This window comes from Mustela lutreola, chromosome 16 (assembly GCF_030435805.1).
Source record: "Mustela lutreola isolate mMusLut2 chromosome 16, mMusLut2.pri, whole genome shotgun sequence".
In the NCBI taxonomy this organism is placed as follows: domain Eukaryota; kingdom Metazoa; phylum Chordata; class Mammalia; order Carnivora; family Mustelidae; genus Mustela; species Mustela lutreola.
The window spans coordinates 12,155,224-12,175,298 of NC_081305.1; the positions used below are offsets into that span (position 1 = coordinate 12,155,224).

The 20,075-nt window shown below is 42.9% G+C and overlaps 1 protein-coding gene across 1 annotated transcript in view; it reads left to right on the plus strand.

Annotated features, from left to right (window-relative positions):
* RFWD3 (ring finger and WD repeat domain 3) overlaps positions 1–17,473 on the plus strand; it is a 48,129-nt gene extending 30,656 nt beyond the window's left edge. The window contains exons 7-13 of the mRNA XM_059151993.1: positions 4,445–4,559; positions 5,074–5,302; positions 8,443–8,593; positions 9,969–10,145; positions 11,894–12,108; positions 13,154–13,365; positions 15,006–17,473. Of these exons, the coding sequence (XP_059007976.1) occupies positions 4,445–4,559; positions 5,074–5,302; positions 8,443–8,593; positions 9,969–10,145; positions 11,894–12,108; positions 13,154–13,365; positions 15,006–15,149 (1,243 nt within the window). The 3' untranslated portion in view covers positions 15,150–17,473. The remainder of the gene's footprint in view (positions 1–4,444; positions 4,560–5,073; positions 5,303–8,442; positions 8,594–9,968; positions 10,146–11,893; positions 12,109–13,153; positions 13,366–15,005) is intronic.
* The last annotated feature ends 2,602 nt before the right edge of the window (positions 17,474–20,075 follow it).

The following is a 20,075-nucleotide window of genomic DNA, read 5'->3' on the forward strand; positions in this document are numbered from 1 at the left end:
GCCTATTTGTGATCTCTCTCTGTCAAATAAATAAATAAAATCTTAAAAAAAATAATAATAATTTAAAAAAAAAATGGGCAGATGATGTGAACAAATTTCTCCAGAGAAGACATCCATATGGCCAAGAAACAAATGAAAAGATGTTCATTGTCACTCATGACTGGAGAAATGCAAATCCAAGCTATACCCCCACAGCTGTCAGAATGGCTAAAAATCAAAAACACAAGAAACAAGAGGTGTTGTCGAGGATGTGGGGAAAAAGGAACCCCATGCATTATTCATAGGAATGTACAATGAAACAGCCACTGTGGAAGATGGTGTGGAGATTCCTCAAAATATTAAAAATGGAATTACCCAATGATCGGTTAGTCACACTACTGTTTACTGATAGAATACAGAAACAGTAATTCAAAGGGATATATGCACCCCTGTGTTACAAATAGCATTTTACCATAGCCAGGCTATGGAAACACCCTAGGTATAGATGGATGGGTAAAGAAGAGGTGGTATACACACGTACATACATGCATACATAATATAGGATCTTACTCGGCCACAGAAAAGAATGAAATCTTACCTTTTATGACAACATGGATGGAGCTAGAGTGTGTAATACTAAGTGAAATAAGCCAGTCAGAGAAAGACATATACCAAATGATTTCATGCCTATGTGGAATTTTAAAAAAAAAAAAAATGAGCAAAGGGAAAAGGAGAAACAAATCAAAAAGTAGACTCTTAAGTATAGGGAGCAAACAGATGGTTACCAGAGGTGGGTGTGGGGATGGGTGAAATAGGTGAAGGGGATTAGGAGTGCCCTTACCTTGATGAGCACTGTAACACATGGAAGTGTGAACACAGTGACTCGTGTGTTGTATACCCAGAACTAATAAAACACTATGTTAACTACATGGAAATTAAAGTTAAAAATAAAATGCTGATTACTATAATCAATCAGTATGCTCCCTGTCCTCTTTAGAAAATGTGAAGCTTTTGAAAATGCCGATAAATACAGAGATTTAATAAAATGAACACCCTTGTGCTTGACTTTACCAGATCTTAACAAATTGCCGTATTTGCTGTAGGCCTTAAAAAAATAAATCATTATAGGTAAACCAGAAGCTTCCTTGAGAACTACATTCTCCTTAATTTCATCCCTCTCCTCAGAGGACCTATAATCATAAATCATGTATAATATGATTTACAGAGTTTTTACACTTGATGCATATGTTATTAGAGTATAATTTTCCTCTGTAACTTGTTTTTTGTTTGTTTGTTTGTTTGTTTAGAATTACGTTTGGGGAACTTATCCCAGTTGGGATACATCTAGCTTATTGATTCTTAGTTCTGTAGAGTGTTCTAGTTCTCTAATTTAAAATTTCCCTATACGGGGCCACCTGGGTGGCTCAGTGGGTTAAAGCCTCTGCCTTTGGCTCATGTCATGATCCCATGGTGGGATTGAGCCCTCATCAGGCTCTCTGCTCAGCAGGGAGCCTGCTTTCCTTCCTCTCTGCCTACCTGTGATCTCTGTCTGTTAAATAAATAAATAAAAATCTTTTAAAAAATAAAAAATAATAGAATTTCCCTATACGTGTTTTGTATTGGTGGACACTTAAGGTGGTTTTCAGTTTTTGTTAATATAAGCCATGGGTAAGAGAGATGGGTAAGAGTGTCTTTAGGCCTAGAAGTGGAAATACTTTATCCTAGGTCACATGGAATTTCAGCTTTACTGGCTACTGTCAAATTGCTCTTCTAAGAAGCTGTTTCCAGTTTGTACTCCCATCAGCAAAATTTCTCTTTTTTTTATACTTTTGTCCATTTTATATTATCAGACTTAATTTTGACAGTCTCATGGAGTCCATAGTAGTTACTTAATTTGTATATCCACAATTATTAATGAGGTTGGACATATTCTTCTCTCAATTTTGTTTATATCTTTTGTTCATCTATATTGAGCAAAATACATTGCTTATTTCTTACTGATTTATAGTTCATTATGTTTTCCTTATACATTTGACCCAAGGTAGAGGCACCAACCTCTCACACAGTTAGAAATCCACATATAACTTGTAAGTCCCCAAAACCTTAACCTTAAGAGCCTGCTGTTGACTAGAAACCTTCCTGGTAACATAAACAGTTGATTAACGTACAATTTATATGTTATATGTATTATGTACTTGATCTTTACAATAATACCTGTTTCTTAATTTTTTCCACGTTTCTAGAATAGGTGACTCCACCTTTCTAGGTTTATCTATGAGGTTTTTCAAATTGTTGCAAATCTCCAAAAAATTTTCCAGTGTATTTATTGAAAAAAAAAAATCCACGGTAAGTGGGCCAGTGCAGCTCAAACCCATGTTGTTCAGGGGTTACATGTACTGATTCTTTGCAGGTTGCAAATAGCATCTCCCAGTCTGTGGCTTGTCTCTTTAACATGTTTATGTTATCTTTTGTTGAACATGAGTTTTTAATTTTAATACAGTTGTTTATCTCTTGTTTTGTGGGGGGTGGGGTTTGTGTACTGCTTCAAGGTCATAAAGACAACTTCTTCTAAAGGTTCTTCAAAATTTTTGATTTTTTTGGGCGCCTGGGTTTCTCAGTGGGTTATGCTTCTGCCTTCGGCTCAGATCATGATCTCAGGGTCCTGGGAGTGACCCCCGGGCTCTCTGCTCAGCAGGGAGCCTGCTTCCCCCTCTTTCTCTGCCTACTGCTCTGCCTACTTGTGATCTTTCTTGCTCTCTTTGTCAAATAAAATCTTTTGAAAAAAATTGCTTTTTATGTAGGTTTTAAATATTTTTTAAACCTAGTTTTATGGATAACCAGGTTTGCAGTGTAATTATTAAGTAATATGTTCTTCCTGTAGAAGTCTTCATTGCTGCTTGTATCCTAGGTTAAGTTTTTGAGTTTTAGGTTCCATGGTCTCTTTGTTAATTCTTGCCCCAGTATTCTGAAGTTATAATTTATTGTAACTTTAAAATACTTCCTCCCACCTTGTTCTTCAAATTGACTTTGATATTCTTGGCATTTTGCTCTTAATTTTAAAATTAGTTTCCTAAGTTCCATTTAATGCAATTTCAATCAAGATTTCAGAAGGAAAAGTTCCCTTTGAAACCTTGATTGAAATTGCATTAAATTTTTAGAGTAACTTGAGAAGTTCTTGATTTTGAGTCATTCCAGCTGTGAACATTATATAATATCCTTCCACTATTCACTGTCTTCTGATGCCTTTTACAAGTGTACTTTTCTTCATACCCTTTAACTTTATTCCTAGGTTGCTCTCGTTAGATGTGCTCTCATGAGTGATTTTTTTTTTTTCTATTACATTTACTAGCCAGTTATCTGGCATATGGGAAATGATGTTGATCTAATTTTTTTTTAAAGTTCATTTATTTTTTCATTATTCTGTATACCTACTGTGGGGTTTGAACTCAGTGACCCTGAGATCAAGAGTCACGTGTTTCTCTGACTGAGCCAGCCAGGGGCCCCAACCTAATTTTCTTGATCTTAATTCCAGCACCTTGCTGACTGGTTTGTGGGTTCTCTTGAACTTTCCATGAAGATAAATAGAGTGGCTTTACCTCTTCGTTTCAAGTTATTCATCGTTTTTCTATCCTGTTTTACTGAGTGGAAATCTTTTTTTTATTTTTTGCATATTTTGAAAGTATCTTTAGGTACATGCAGATCTATAATTTTTATTCTTGGTGAATGTATTTTTTTCATTATGCATTGTTCCTCTTTATACCTGTTCATGCTTTCTAATTCTAACTGGTCTTAGCATTTTCCCAGTATATACCTTCTATCTTTTTAATTTCAGCCTCATTTTTGTGGTATTACTTAATTTCAGTATCTGATGAACTGGTAACTTACTATTTTCTTTTAATCCGCCAGGAAACCTTGCTCTTTTAACTTTGTCATTTTACTCTTATGGGGCGCCTGGGTGGCTCAGTGGGTTAAAGCCTCTGCCTTTGGCTCAGGTCATGATCCCAGGGTCCTGGGATCGAGCCCCACATCGGGCTGGAGCCTGCTTCCCTTCCTCTTTCTCTGCCTGCCTCTCTGCCTACCTGTGATCTCTGTCAAATAAATAAATAAAATCTTTTTTTTTAATTGTCATTTTACTCTTATATATGGCTCTAAATCGAGCAGTGAGCTTGGCTCTGTCCCGTCATCTGGCATTTTTTGCATTTTTAGTCTCATTCCCTAGTAAGAGCCAGATTCCTGCTCATCACTGCCAGCGTTAACGCTGAATCCCAGTGACTCGTGAGTTCAGCCCTGCATGCTACTTTCTGTAGTGTTTCTGTATATGAGACTTTTTCTTTTGTTGTGTTTTATTCACCATCATGACGTATTTACAGCAAAAACTTATCATAGCATAAACTTAATCTGACATCTTGTTGGCAAGTCTTCTGTGGCCTTCTCATCTTCCCCTGTTGTTGGCTTCTCCTTCTAGTTCCTTACTGAAGGAGCAGATGCTGAGGAAGCAGGCCGAATTGGAGTCAGCGCAGTGCCGTCTCCAACTTCAGGTCCTCACTGACGAGTGCAGTAAGCTTCATAGTCGGGTCCAGGTAGGTTCTCCCGTCCTCATCCAGAGAGCTTTGGGAATAGGAGTGGAAAAGGAATCTAAACAGAACTTTGGTTCATCTCAGATACAAAGAAGGATTTACCAAGCTTTTCAGGAGCAAACAAGACCACCTCTTTATTCTGTTTTTGATTAGGGCGTTTATCAGAAGTATACACACTTTGGGATGAATTCAGCAGTTTGAACTTCGAACCAATTAAACAGCAGGCTGATAATTCAAATTCTCAGTCCTTTTTACCTCCCTGAAACTACCAAGAAAATGAGGGGTGTAGCCAAGAAGACCACTGAAGACTTCCAGCCCTCATATTTTCTGATCTGGGCTCTTGTTGGCTCAGTTGCTGGTTGAAATAGGGGAGAACAGCCACGGGGCTCTCTCTGGGACTCGTGTCAGCATTTCCATGTAACGGATAAAAAACGTCCCCCTGTCAGATGAAGGGATTGTGCAGGAGGGGAGCATCGGACAAAAAGGCTTCACACTTACAACATGGTTTTCATTTTAGGACTTGCAGAAACTTATTGTGCAGCATCGGGATCAGATTTCACAGCCCCCCAGGGGCTCCCAAGCACGTTCCCTGAACTGCCTGCCCTCCAGCCAGAACCAGCACAAGTACCATTTCCAGAAGACCTTCACGGTGTCTCAGACAGGAAACTGCCGCATCATGGCATACTGTGATGCTCTGAGCTGCCTGGTGGTGTCACAGCCTTCACCTCAGGCCTCCTTCCTGCCAGGTGAGCGGTCAAGCACCTCGGCCTTCGTGTTCATTATTGGACTTCATTTGCTTCTCTGCTCCCTGTTGGCAGAATCCAGGACTCGCTAGCAGGTGAACACTGACCACAGCCGCCAGACCACTTTCCCCAGTCCGTTAATGCTGATTCTCTGCAGGGGCTGCAGAGATAACCTGTTCGTTGGCCTCATTCTGTACATGTATTCACCCAGAGCTCAGAAATGCGAATTAATACCTGTGATAAAGTAAGAGCAGGGAGGGTACTTGGAAGCATGGGTTACTGGTGTAGTCCAAGGAGAAGAACGGTACCCCCTTTCTGTCCCGTTAAAGGTAGATTCATGGGGGCACCCGACAGGCTTAATCGGGAGAGTATGAGACTTGAATTTAAGTTTTTTTGTTTGTTTATTTGTTTTTTAAATAATTTTTCCACCCAACATGGGGCTCAGACTTAGGACCCTGACATCAGGAGTCACATGCTCTACCGACTGAAACGGACGGGTGCCCCGAGACTGGAAATTTTTTTTTAAGATTTTATTTATTTATTTGACAGAGAGAGAGATCACAAGCAGCCAGAAAGGCAGGTGGGGGGTAGGGGAGCAGGCTCCTTGCTGACCAGAGAGCCTATGTGGGGCTCAGTCCCAGGACTCCAAGACCATGACCCAAGCTGAAGGCACAGGCTTAATCCACTGAGCCACCCAGGCATCCCTGGAAAATTTTTTTTTTTTTTTTGGTAAGATTTTATTTATTTATTTGACAGACAGATCATAAGTAGACAGAGAGGCAGGCAGAGAGAGAGGAAGAAGCAGGCTCCCTGCTGAGCAGAGAGCCCGATGTGGGGCTCCATCCCAGGACCCTGGGATCATGACCTGAGTTGAAGGCAGAAGCTCTAACCCACTGAGCCACCCAGGCGCCCCTGGAAATATTTTTTAAAACACTATCCTGGGGTGCCTGGGTAACTCAGTCAGTATAGCATTCTACTCTTGATTTTGGCTCAGGTCGCGATCTCAGGGTCATGGGATCCAGCCCCTAATTGGACTCTGTGCTTAGCAGGGAATCTGCTTGAGTTTCTCTCCCTATCCCTCTACTCTGCCCCTTGCTTGTTCCTGCCGTCTCTCTAAAATAAATAAATAAATCTTAAAACAAAATTAAAAAAAACTATCCCTAGGACTAATTCAAGTTGAAACAAGATTTAATACTTATTTTCAGTAGTAGTCAAACAGATAAATTTTGAATAAAAGAATTTGGAAATACATTGATTAATATTGATAATAATATAGTAAATGTTAAATAGTCTCATATTTTGTGCTTTTTTTAAAAGCTTAATTTTAGGTTTTATTATTTTTATTTATTTATTTATTTATTTTTAAGGATTTTATTTATTTATTTGATAGAGATCACAAGTAGGCAGAGAAGCAGGCAGAGAGAGAGAGGAGGAAGCAGGCTCCCCACCGAGCAGAGAGTCCGATGCGGGGCTCGATCCCAGGACCCTGGGATCATGACCTGAGCCGAAGGCAGAGGCTTTAACCCTCTGAGCCACCCAGGCGCCCCAATTTTAGGTTTTAAATGTTGAAACCTTAATGTTGAAAACCAAATCTCCTCACATGCCCACTTAAATCATTCCTAATTGTAGTAGATGTTTCTTTGCACAAGTTTTAGCATGTGATTTCTCCCAGCTGTCAGGTCCTTTTGCTTCAACCTGATTTCCTGTTTACCCACTTAACAAGTTTCATACAAAAGCTTCACAACTGTGTCCCCCTAAACTTAGGTAAATATAGGATTAGAAGTAGCATTCCTCTATTATTGCATATTTTTCTGTTCACTGATAGCTGGGAGTTGAGAGTAGCTTCAGTTAAGGGGAACATAAAAGGATTATTTATAACGTTTGTAGCCCATCCACATCTTTAATAAAGTATTTATCATAAAAGCCTTCCCTACAACTGGGAAAATATTTATTTATTTGAATTGTTCCCCCAGCAATGGAATGGGGGTGATATGTTCCTTTTTCCTTAATGCATCTATCCCACACAGCACAGCCAGCTCTTGAGAGCCTGTTGGTGCTAATTTCTCTGTTTCCCTTGATCATGAATTAGGCCAGTATTCGTGTTCCCTGTTGATTTAAAGCCTGTAGTTTCCCTCTTTGTCTTCTGGCTCTCCTGATTCTGTTTCAGGAGAAAACACAATGAACTTTTCCCACTTGTTTCCCCAGAGAAGCTAAAGTGTGACTCAAGGGTGTCTTGATTCTAGGATTTGAGAAATTCTGTTTATGGATAACTTGGATAATAATAGATAATTATATATTGTCAAGAGTCTAGGACTAGAACAGAGTATCAATAAATTAAAAAGGACAAATTTTGGTGGGGGATTTTTTTTTCTTCTTCTGAAATGATGCAAATTGATTAGAATACTTGAAGTGTAATCTGTTTTTATTCCATTCAGACAAATATAGTATATCTTGACCACCTGACACAGAAATCACCCGTCTTCATTCTTTATGGTTCACTTTTTCTTCATCTTCACTCTCTGTGGACATCTATATTAATAGCTTTATTGAAATTTGACTGACATACACTAAATTGCACATATTGAAAGTATAGTTGGATGAATTTTGATATATGTGTACAGCCCTGAAACCATCCTCACAATCGAGATAATGAACCCATCTTTTCCGCCAGAGTTTTCTCATGCCCTTTATAATCCATCTCCTATCTGCTCCTCCCTCCTCTCCTCATACCCAGGCAACCACTCATCTACTTTCTCAATATATATCAGTTTGCATTTTCTAGAATTTTACATAACTGTACTCATACAGTATTAGCTTTTTTGTCTGGCTTCTTTCAGCATAAAGGTACAGAGATTTGTCCATATTGTATTTATCAGTAGTTTATGTCCTTGTTTTGTTGGCTAGTATATTCTGTGTATATGTGTATATAGTGGTTTATCTGTTTACCTGTGGTTGGACATTTGGAGTGGAATATACTTTTTAAAATAATTATCACCCTGGGGAATTTTTATTTTCTTTGTCTGACTGGCTGTTTTCCAGGGATTTATATGCCAGGAAAGCTGAACAAAAGAGCTCCTTGAAAAGGTGGTTTGCTTTGCCTTAAATTGACTTCCAGTGATTTCATGCTCTCTTGTCTTTGGCAGGCTTTGGTGTTAAGATGTTGAGTACTGCCAACATGAAAAGCAGTCAGTACATTGCCATGCATGGCAAACAGATCCGTGGACTGGCTTTCAGCAGTAGGTCCAAAGGCTTACTGCTCTCAGCATCCCTAGACAACACTGTTAAACTGACCAGGTGGGTGCTTCAGGGAGGAGGTTGGGGCCTGGTCTGGTTAGCATTGAACAGTGTAGAAATTAATATCCGTGTTAGGATGGCCTTAGCTCCGTGTGTGTGTGTGTGTGTGTGTGTGTGATTGTCTTCTGAAATCCAGTTCATTGAATTTAAAATGTATTGCTTTTCAAAGTAGATAAGACAGGCTCCACAACAGTATGGCAATGCCCCGTTTTTTTGTTTTTGGTTTTTTTTTTTTTTTTAATTATCTGTGTTACAAAATACATCTTAAGCTAGACAGATGAGAGGAACACCCTCGATGGTCGAATGACAGTATGCAGGAAGCTGTCGTACTGGGCACCGTGGAGTTGCCGGACCATCTTGGACCTGCTTATTGCTGGTCTATTTCCAGGATCATCCTATGGAACAAAAATGCTCTCCAGGAACTCATTCTCCTGGGGTGCCCTGACTTCTCTCTTTTTTTTTTTTTTTTTTTTTTTTTTTAAGATTTTATTTATTTATCAGAGAGAGAGAGGGGGAGAGAGCGAGCACAGGCAGACAGAATGGCAGGCAGAGGCAGAGGGAGAAGCAGGCTCCCCGCCGAGCAAGGAGCCCGATGTGGGACTCGATCCCAGGACGCTGGGATCATGACCTGAGCCGAAGGCAGCTGCCTAACCAACTGAGCCACCCAGGCGTCCCGCCCTGACTTCTCTTATCAGTAACCCTCGGTTAACTTCATTTTATCTTTCACATGCCCTGCGATTGCTGTGAACCCGATCTGAACGGGTCTCAGGGCCTTCATCTTTAGAAAGTAGTTCTGATCAGACGTCTGATAGTTGGCTTCCTGTTCCACGGCTAAATCTGAGGGACATCATGATATCACCATCAGGCCTGATAAGCCTTTGATTTTTCAAGAATGCTTCGGCTTAATTAGCCCTGAAACTCAACGTAGCATTATGTTTTATACGTATATATAAAATATTTTTTCCTAGTTGTGTTAAAAAAAAAAATAGGTGAAAGAAGAGCCAGTTGGTTGGAGTGTTAGTTTTTGTTTCTCTCATAGGTATATTCTAATTTTTCAGCCTTGAATATTGATTACCTATGTAATAGATAATTGCAGAGAATTGGGGTAGAACAGGGAATGTACTGTTTAAATATCTCTTTAATTTATTCTTTTATTTTCCTTCCATTTCAAGAGGAAAGCCTGTGTCCCTCAAAACAAATATTTTGGAATTGAAAGGGGTTATGTGGGCAGTCCCTGCAGGAAATTGGGAATCCCAAATAGTTTGGGTGTGTGGGTGTGTTCTTAAAAGATTATCACGGAAATGATCATCTTTACATCTTTGTTATATATTTGATTTTCTTAATACATTGTTGTAAAAGTCTTGTATCTCCACAGCCTGGAGACAAACACAGTAGTCCAGACTTACAATGCTGGACGCCCTGTCTGGAGCTGCTGCTGGTGTCTTGATGAAAGCAATCACATCTATGCTGGACTGGTCAATGGTTCGATCCTGGTGTATGACCTTCGAAACACGAGCTGTCATATCGAGGAGTTAGTACCTCAGAAAGCCAGGTAGGGGACCACTTAGGTTTTCCCTGTAGGTAGCAACTTTCTCTTGGACCGTCATATGAGTCCTGTCTTTTGACAATATTTGATGTTTGTTCAGAATTCCTCACGGAGGACAATTCTCTCTGTGCAGTGATGCATTCTCGTTTAAGACTCAGTAAGAGCCTTTCTGTGTGTTCATGCTATTTCTGCATGGTAGAAAGCCCTGACACCAAGTATAGCCAGGTTCATACAGTCACTCATCACCCAGTGTGGCAAAATGAAGTCAGATCTGTGTTCCAGACCCGGCTCCAATGCGTAGGAACTGTGTGATCTTGGTTACAGTTCTTGGCCCGTTACAGAGACTTGCTTTAATAGCCACATGTCAGGCGCACAGGAAGAGATCAGTAATGGGTGGGCCTGGAAAAAAATGATTGAAAATTTCCCTAACCTCCAGCTAGACCAAGTTGGTCTGAAGATGCCATGTTACGACAACAAATCCTTTATAATCCCATTACAGAGTTCGCTGGTTTTCAGAGTCAGCCGGGGTTCTGAGGGTGAGTGGTGGCAACACCACTGTGACTCTGCAGAATGTGTTGGGTCCCATTTGGGCGTAATACACTGCTGAAGGCATAAAATTCTCAAAACGAGAAGTGGAATCTGACCTAGACCAAAATGAGAAGTATCTTAAAAGAGAATTTCCATTTCCAGTGTGAACATATATTAAAAAGGGGGCATAAGGATCTATCTAAACAGAAAGATATCACCATAGCAGTGAGAGAGTAATGGTTCCTGAACCTAGGTCAGCACTCTGGCATCCTCATCGGGGTGGGGCAGACTCGTGCTTCCGGTATGTGGTCTGTGGGCCTGAAGGTGACAGATGTGAACTCCCGGCTGACATGGGGCCTGCCCTTGATGTCAACAGATGCAGGCAGAGCAGGCAATAAATAAAATAGAGCAAACAGCCAGGAAAGTATTTGTATGGAGTGCTCACTGCTGCCTCCGTTTGCTTCACTGTGACAGGGCAGTGAAAGAAAGCAGGCAAAGTGACCGCCTCGGCAAGTGCAGCAGAAACAAAGTTCATCGGAACAGAGTCAGCCGGCTGATACTTCTGAGAGAATTCTTGGCACACAGTTCTGGTCATGTGCTTGCAGACAGAGATTTAGAAAATTTCTAAAGAAACAGTCTTGTTTTTGAATTAAAATGTAGTTGCTTCAGGGGCCCCTGGCTGGCTTCGTTGGAAGAACGTATGACTCTTGATCTCAGGGTCACGAGTTCGAACTCCACGTTAGGCGGAGAGATGCCTTAAATTTTAAAAAAAAGGCAGTTGCTTCAGGCAGTATTTGAATTGAAGGGTCTGTCCAATCCAGCGTGGAAGCTTTATCCGATTTGTAAGCTGGATTTCCTTTCGGACTTTACTCGTGTATGTGGCCAACCCCCTTACTGGAAACTTCAACACCACTCAGTCTTTCTTCTTCCTTGTATTTGTGATCTTGTACTATTAAATTTCCTAGTCCTTTTTTTGTTCCTTTTTTTTTTTACACTGTTTTTCAAACGTGTGATATCTCCTCTGAAATTGGCTGCAGAGATTATAGGTATACTTTTGTTTCTACAGAGGGGGTTGCTAGTTTTTATCAAATGTCAAAGGACAGTGACCCACGGAAGGTCTTTAACCTCTTCTATAGAGGTAGGACTATGCTTGGGCTCCTGGCAGTGGGGTCTGGAGCAGTACAGGTACTGGAATGTGAAACATGGTTTCATTTCTTCCCCTTCAGATGCCCGCTGGTATCCCTGTCATACATACCCAGAGCTGCCTCAGCTGCATTTCCATATGGTGGGGTGTTGGCTGGAACCTTGGAGAATGCTTCCTTCTGGGAGCTCAGAATGGGCTTTTCTCATTGGCCTCATGTGCTGCCCATGGAGCCAGGGGGTTGCGTAGACTTTCAGACAGAGAGCAGCACCCGGCATTGTCTTGTGACCTACAGGCCTGGTGAGTGTTGGGATGTCCATGTGGGACCACCTGTGGTTTGTCTGGGAGTAGATCAGTTCAGGGGAGGACAGGAGGTCTTGCCCTACCCTTCAGGTGGCACTGGGAAGCCCCACTCAGACTAATGGTTTGTGCTACTACATGGGGGCTGGTGGCCCCACATTGCTCTTTGGAGCCTGCCTCTGCTTCTCACTTGTCTGCGGGTTCTTCCAGGTGGTCCTTGAGGGGCCTCTGTGACTTAGGCAGTACTGGAATGAGGAGGCCTGGAATTGAGGCCAGTGAGCCACCCTCCGTGCAGTTCCATATCTTCTTCTGCTTGCCCTTAAGGAAGATAAAAACCTGAGCCGGGGTCTGGCAGAACACCGTGATTTCACTAAAAAAGATAGCTTACGCTCAAAATTGTTGCCCTTATAGGCAAAAATCTGATGTAGAGGGGCGCCTGGGTGGCTCAGTGGGTTAAAACCTCTGCCTTCGGCTCAGGTCATGATCCCAGGGCCCTGGGATCGAGCCCTGCATCAGGCTCTGCTCGGTGGGGAGCTTGCTTCCCTCTCTCTTTGCCTGCCTCTCTGCCTACTTGTGATCTCTGTCTGTCAAATAAATAAATAAAATCTTGAAAAAAAAAATCTGTTGTAGATAACTTGCTTTATCTTAGCCTGGGGTACTGAATTTCACTTGTGCTCTGTTTCATTTTGTTCTTGCTATTACAGTTGCTTTGTTGCTGGTTTTTTTTTTTTTTAAGATTTTATATATTTATTTGACAGAGATCACAAGTAGGCAGAGAGGCAGGCAGAGAGAGAGAGGAGGAAGCAGGCTCCCCGCTGAGCAGAGAGCCCGATGTGGGGCTCGATCCCAGGACCGTGGGATCATGACCTGAGCTGAAGGCAGAGGCTTTAACCCACTGAGCCACCCAGGCGCCCCACTTTGTTGCTGTTCTTAACAGCTTGATGAATTGTGGCTCTCACACTTGGGGGGTGTGTAAGCAGCTGAGGTACTTCCTTCATTTCTTTGGGTCATCCTCATGAAGCCAGATTGGTTCTCTGTCCTGTAGATAAAAATCACAACACTTTACGAAGTGTGTTGATGGAGATGTCCTACAAGCTGGATGATGCTGGAGAGCCGGTCTGTTCCTGCCATCCTGTACAAACGTTCCTCGGGGGACCCACTTGCAAACTACTGACCAAAAGTGCCATTTTCCAAAACCCAGGAAATGATGGCAGCATCCTGGTGTCTACTGGGGATGAAGCATCAAATTCTGCCTTGGTGAGCCTATTATTTTTTTTTATACTGAAGTATGTAGAGCAAAAAGCCAACAAGTCACACTTTACATCCTGTTCTGTAATTTGCTCCTCTCTCATTTAACTACCTAGCTTGGATTTCTTTCCATTTCAGTATCTGTAGCTTCACCTCATTCATTTTTATGTGAGCTGAGTATCCTGTGGGCCATCTTGTGAATCTTAAAAAGAAAAAAAAAAAAGGAACTACTGAAACCCCTATAAAATAATTGATTCAGGGGTGCCTGGGAGGCTCAGGGGCTCAGTCAGTTAAACATCTGCTTTCTGCTTAGGTCACAATCTCAGGGTCCTGGGATCAAGCCATACCTCGGGCTCCCTGCTCACTGGGGAGTCTGCTTCTCCCTCTCTCTCTGTCGAATGAATAAATAAAATGTTTTAAAATAAATAGATAGATAGAATAATTGATTCAGGCAACAGTTTCATGAATTCAGGGTGAAACCAACAAATGAATGGTTGATGGGGAATTGTACAATGGAGGGTCAGTCTGTCATGATCTGGACGCATTGATCAGCCTTAACATCGCTTTAAGTGGGTTTACAAGAAAAAATTTGCCTCTTAATGTAAGACAGTATGAAGCACATGGCACCTTCAGTGAGATGCCCTTGAACCTAAATCTAATCAAGCTTTGAAGTGTGGCTAACCAGTAGAGTTGCACCAGCCACATAAGCACTTGAAATGTGATTAGTGTGAATGAAGAACTTAATTTTTAAATTTTTATTTAATTTTAATTTAAATAGCCTTATGTGGCTAGTGGTCACCATATTAGGTAGCACCACTATAGAGTAAGGGTAAAATGACATGAAGTAAGAAGAAAAAAATCAAAATAGAATTAGTAAAGCAGATATGGTAAAAAGTTGATAATCTGGGTGATAGGCAGTTCGTTGTACTACCCTACTTCTTACTATTAAAATATTTTCATGATAAAAAGTTTGTGAAGAGGAAAGGAAAGCACTGGTTAGAAGATTTCATGAAGGCAGAATCAAGGACTTTTTTGTCTTACTGAGTCTTCTGTCCCTTGACGAAAGAGCTTGGTGGAAGGGGCTGAATACAGGCTTTTCAGGTTCACTCACAGGAAGACTTAATTGCTTATGAAGGTAGCAGAGGCCACACCTAAACTATGTTGTGTATCCTGGCTATGTGAAGGTTAGGGACAGTCTGTTTTGCTCCCCAGGCAGTGCCCTTTCTGCAGCTCTTTCAAACTTGTCCAGTGCCTTAAGGAAGGCACTTGTGATGAGCTCCTGGTGTTGTACGGAACTGTTGAATCACTTGGTTGAACACCAGAAGCTAATATTCCAGTGTATGTTAACTAACTGGAGTTTAAATAAAAACTTAACAAAAGGGCGCCTTGTGGCTCAGGCAGTTAAGCCTCTGCCTTCAGCTCGGGTCATGATCCCAGGGCCCTGGGATCAAGCCCCACATCAGGCTCCCTTCTGAGCAGTGAGCCTGCTTCTCCCTCTTAACTCTCCCTCTCTATTCACCCTCACCCCCCAATAAATAAATAAATAAAATCTTTTTTTAAAAAACCCCACAAAGTTGTCTGATGATCAAGCAAGCAGGTCCCCTAGCTGAACTGAATGACTTCTGACCCTCCTCTCTGTCCTTCTGTAGCTATGGGATGCTGGCAGTGGCTCATTGCTGCAGGAACTGCCAGCTGATCAGCCTGTCTTGGACATCTGCCCATTTGAGGTGAACCACAACAGCTACTTGGCTACCTTAACCGAGAAGATGGTCCACGTCTATAGGTGGGAGTGACTGTGTCTGGAAATTGGCAGGCCTGCTGCTGGTTTACATTAAATGTTTGCTGGCAGCCTTGAGCAAGGTCCCTGCTTACTGTCTGTGGCCTAGAACTTCTGAGATCGTGATTCCTTTGGGTTGATGTGACTGGACAACTCCGGGTCACTGAAACACTACAGACTGTATTTGCAGTGTCCATCACAAGAGTAAGTGACTGGTACTCCCATCTACGTTATTCATGTCTTGGGTTAAAATTCTTCAGGAATCTGTTGAGAAACTCTATTTCTGATCAGACATTCTGCTGGACCTCAGAGAATATCCTCCAAGCAGTCATTTAGGATATGAGTGTACACCAAGCATTTTCTGAAGGATGTGACCCCACCTAAGCAGTCTTGTCACTTGAGCTCTGTGACTTGGGGGCAACTGCTTCTATCCCAGAAGGGCCTAACCGTCTTCACGTCGCATGGATGCAGTAGAGTCTTAAGTCGAACACAAGAGGGCACTGTACAACTGCTGAAGGATTTGATCTACTTCTGACCTTGAGTGTTGACAGCCTCTCAGTAGTCTCACCCCACAGAAATGTCTGGTAGAGCGCATCTGGTCTGCTTTGTGGCAGCACCAGAACATTCCAGGTGTGCGGGGCTGGGATATTGACAAGCCCAGCGGATGAGGCGGCTGATGAGCTGTTGGCCCCTTCCTAACGCTGAGCGTGTTAAGTTCACATTGTGGGAGCCAAGGAAGGAAGACCAGTTTGAGCAGTGGGCAAGCCTCATTTTTTTTCTAGCTAGCATGGGATTTCAAGCTTGGTTGTAGATGAGCCAGTGCTCTGAAAACCACTCCTTTTCCCTCACTAGGAAAAGACACTTACTTGAATCTCCTGGTAAGATCCAGACCAAAGGGCCAACTGAGAGAGGCTTACAAAAGAGAAGCTCCTCAGACCACTGGTGAAAACAGAAGAAAGGCTTGTCTTTTCCATTTTGAAAGCATTCTTATCCGAATAAAGCCAAGCTCTCAGAGTGGGGGGGGCTTTTCTTGGGCGTGTTTAGAGTTCCCAGGAAAAGCCTTCCTCACGTGAAACTGGTATTTGGCTTCAACTTCCCCTGATAGGCCTCCCTTCCTAACCTTTAAAAAAAGTTGTTAGAAGAACAGTTACTCTCAGGAAGGTAATAGTGGTTGGAGACCTGTGTGTATTGCAGGGAGAAGCCCACCAGCTTTCGCTCCGGCCGTGGGTTGTCCAGCATGGCGAGCTCTCTTCTCTCCAGTAGAAGGTTCGGTTCGTGCCTGCTCTGCCTAAGGCTGCACTGCTGAACCACAGTCCACGACAGAATGTGCCTCGGGCCTGGGTGGCCCGGACTCTGTTCTTAGAAGCAGGATGGCCAGCAGTGTGACTTTCTGACATTAAGTGTTCTGGAAATATTATTATTTTTATTTTAAAACAGTTCTGACCTGACAAGTCCTGAGCTGTTTCCAGCATTTCTCACCAGCAAGGGGTTATTGCAGTAGATTTCCCCAGCGTTCCCAGTTCTAGTTGTGCCTTTTAAAGAGTGGCCTCCTTCTATTTTAGTACATCTTACAAAAAAGCCAGTTTGCAGAGCCTGGGAAAGAGCCCCTTTTTCTCAGAGGAGATACTCCTTTCAATTTGTTGATGATTCAGAAGGACTGCTTGGGCCTAGAGCATCAGCAGCAGGAAGGGATTCGAACTGAAAAGCAGAATACCTGGTTTCAGCAGATTCCCAGAGAGGATGCAGTTGGGCAGGCCCTGGCAGCCTTTGTCTTTGGCAGGGACAGACCTGGAGCAGGGTTAGGATTTGACTAGGGCTGGAAGTATACTCAGCCGATGCTGATTGCACCCCACCCCACCGCACCCCACCCCGCCCCACTGCCCTGCTCCCGGCCAAGCATAGGAACCAAGGGACTTATTACCACGGAGATTGGGTGATTCTCAGGTCTTGCCAGTTCTTGCATTCCTCCAGTAAATTAGAATGCTTCAGAAACAAATTTGTAACTTCAACTGCTTGCTCCCAAGGAAAAGACTTTGCCTCCCCCGCCCCAGCCACCCTTCCCCAGGCCCCCTCAGCACGGAGGAGATTCTAACTGTGGGACCCAGGCTCCGGGCTCCTGTCAGCACCAGGCTCTGCCTCTGCATGTCCCCTCACCCCTGTCTCTAAGGTATTTCTCCCATTTGAGGGTTTGGAGTTAAGCAGACTCAAAATATCTTGTCGATGTATATATCCTTGTACTTGCTTTGACAAATAGGGCAGTGGGATCTCTGTTCAAGTTCTTTGTTTTAATGTTTGTGTTAATGTTAATATGAAAATAAAGCATTGGCCATGTGTACCAGCTCCCGGTGTCTTATTTGTTTGACTGCCAGAGGCAAGGGCATGTCTGCCTCTTGGGAAAGTGGTTCATTCTCAGCCTGGTGGATCTCTATATTTCATGCAGTACTGGGTCTGAATTACACTGGATGGGCTCTGGATCTCAAGTAAACATTTGAATAGGTGAGGGATTTAACCAGCAATTCTGTTCTACTCTTGCTTAAAGGGAAGCTGTGTATTTGCTTCATAAGAGCTTGCCTATACTGGTTATTTGTTTGCGCTCAGTTCCAAAGGGCCTAATCTCGGAAACTACACTTCCCAGACTCCCTTTGCCCACTGGCTTCCTTGGTATTTTCTTTGAATCCAGAAAAACCATAATGTGGGAGGAAGGAAGTTATAGAGAAGACTTATCCTTTTATTTCTCTTAATCTTTGGAAGCCCTGGGACAGCAACAGCAGCCCTGGGCAAGCATGGACTCAGGGTTCTTGCTCAGCACAGTTCTGGCCTCTTGCCTCAGTGTCTTTGTTCTGTTTAGTTCAGGAATTTCTGTTGCCATAAATCATGGTTCTGGGATTAGATTGGAAAGGCTGAAAATGTTTTCTAGCTGAACAGCAAAGAGATTTGACTAGATCCCAGGAGGACTGGATCCCTAGGTAGAAGCTTGCTGTTGTCATGGAGCCTGGTGCTCCAACAGTAGATGACAGAGGTCCTGGGTTGGAAGGAACCTCCATATTACTAAGAAACTCAACGCTATTTTTTTCTCTTCCACAGTACTCATTTCCCGTCTCCACTTGGCTGTCAAGTGAAATTCTGGAAGCGGACATTTTTGTGTCCTTGTCTTTTGATGAGTCAGCTTCACTGTGTTGGTAACAATTGCTTCTATTTCTCCCTTTAGAGTTTACAAAGTCCCTTCCTGATCTATTGCTTAATTTTTATTTTTTTAAAAGATTTTATTTATTCATTTGACAGAGATCACAAGTAGGCAGAGAATCAGGCGGTGGGGAGGGGGGAGCAGGCTCCCTCCCAAGCAGAAAGCCCCATGTTAGGGCTCGATCCCAGGACCCTGGGATCATGACCTGAGCCAAAGGCAGAGGCTTTAACCCACTGAGCCACCCAGGCGCCCCTATTGCTTAATTTTTAAACAACGTTATGAAATAAGTATTGTTATTCCAATTTACAGGGAAAGAAACAGCGATCCTTTTAAAGGAAAGTGACATTAGCATTTCATTTAATTTTTATTTTAAAATACATATTTTTTTTTAAATCCTCATATTTACATCCTATACTTTCCATTACTAACCGCTAAGCAATTGGGAAACGGTAGAAACTCATTTTCACTCTTTTTTTTTTTTTTTTTTTAAGATTTTATTTATTTATTTGACAGAGAGAGAGATCACAAGCAGGCAGGGAGGCAAGCAGAGAGAGGAGGAAGCAGGCTCCCCGCTGAGCAGAGAGCCTGATGAGGGACTCGATCCCAGGACGCCGGGATCATGACCTGAGCCCAAGGCAGCAGCCCAACCTACTGAGCCACCCAGGCATCCCAATGAAGCTTTTAAAAAAAAAAAAGGTTTGGCTAAGGCCATGGAGACTCAAGCTCCTGTTGCCTGTCAGAGGAGTGAGCCTCCCCTAGAAGTGGGCCTGCCTCAGTATCCCTGCTGTTGTCAGTCACTGGCTAGAGCAAGCCTCGGGAAGAAGGTTTCCTGCTGTGGCGGCACTAATGGATTTTAGGGCTTAGCAGCTGGACCCACAGTAGCAGTCAGATATGCTCCCATCGTTTCGAGTTCTGAGGGGCTCATTTTCAAGGCCACCACACCTGGGCAAATTCTGTAACTTGTCTGAGCTTTCCTTTCTTATAAAAGGTATACCACACCATTAGGACTGAGGGGATGATAAATGTACTAACACGCTTCCGGGCACCCCCAAATTATGCAGCAAAGGCCCTGAACATGTCTGTCACAGAAACATCAGTGATTATCTAGGCCAAAAATCTAAGACCCAGAGAGGAGCCCAGCATTCTAGAGTCGGAATGGCCCACCTCCCTTGCAACTTGCCACGTTGCACAAAATGTGGTCCCTTACTATTAAGAAATTTCATGCCTGGGGCGCCTGGGTGGCTCAGTGGTTTGGGCCTCTGCCTTCAGCTCAGGTCATGATCCCAGTGTCCTGGGTTCAAGCCCCGCATCGAGTTCTCTGCTTAGCAGGGAGCCTGCTTCCTCCTCTCTCTCTGCCTGCCTCTCTGCCTGCTTGTGATCTCCATCTGTCAAATAAATAAATAAATAAATAATCTTTAAAAAAGAAAAAATTCATGCCTTTTTTGGGGGATGGTGGGGATCTTAATGAGAGACATGAATGTTAGCATCTGATAATGTAGGTTTCCTTTCCCTGACTCAGGTTGCAGGTAACTCAGGTGAGCTGAGGGAAGGGGCATATCTGCCTAGTGCAGGACTGTCACTGTCTCAACGGCCAGGTTACCATCCTCATGAGGTGGCCTGATGTCAGGGCCAATTCTAGAGCTTCCTCTGGGGTACAAGTCAGGTGTCAGCACCTCAAAGGGCTTAAGCTTCCAGAATGGTTTCTCCTCTCCTGACCTCAACACCCCTTCTTAGGTTAGGCCTTCATTCCTTTCTATC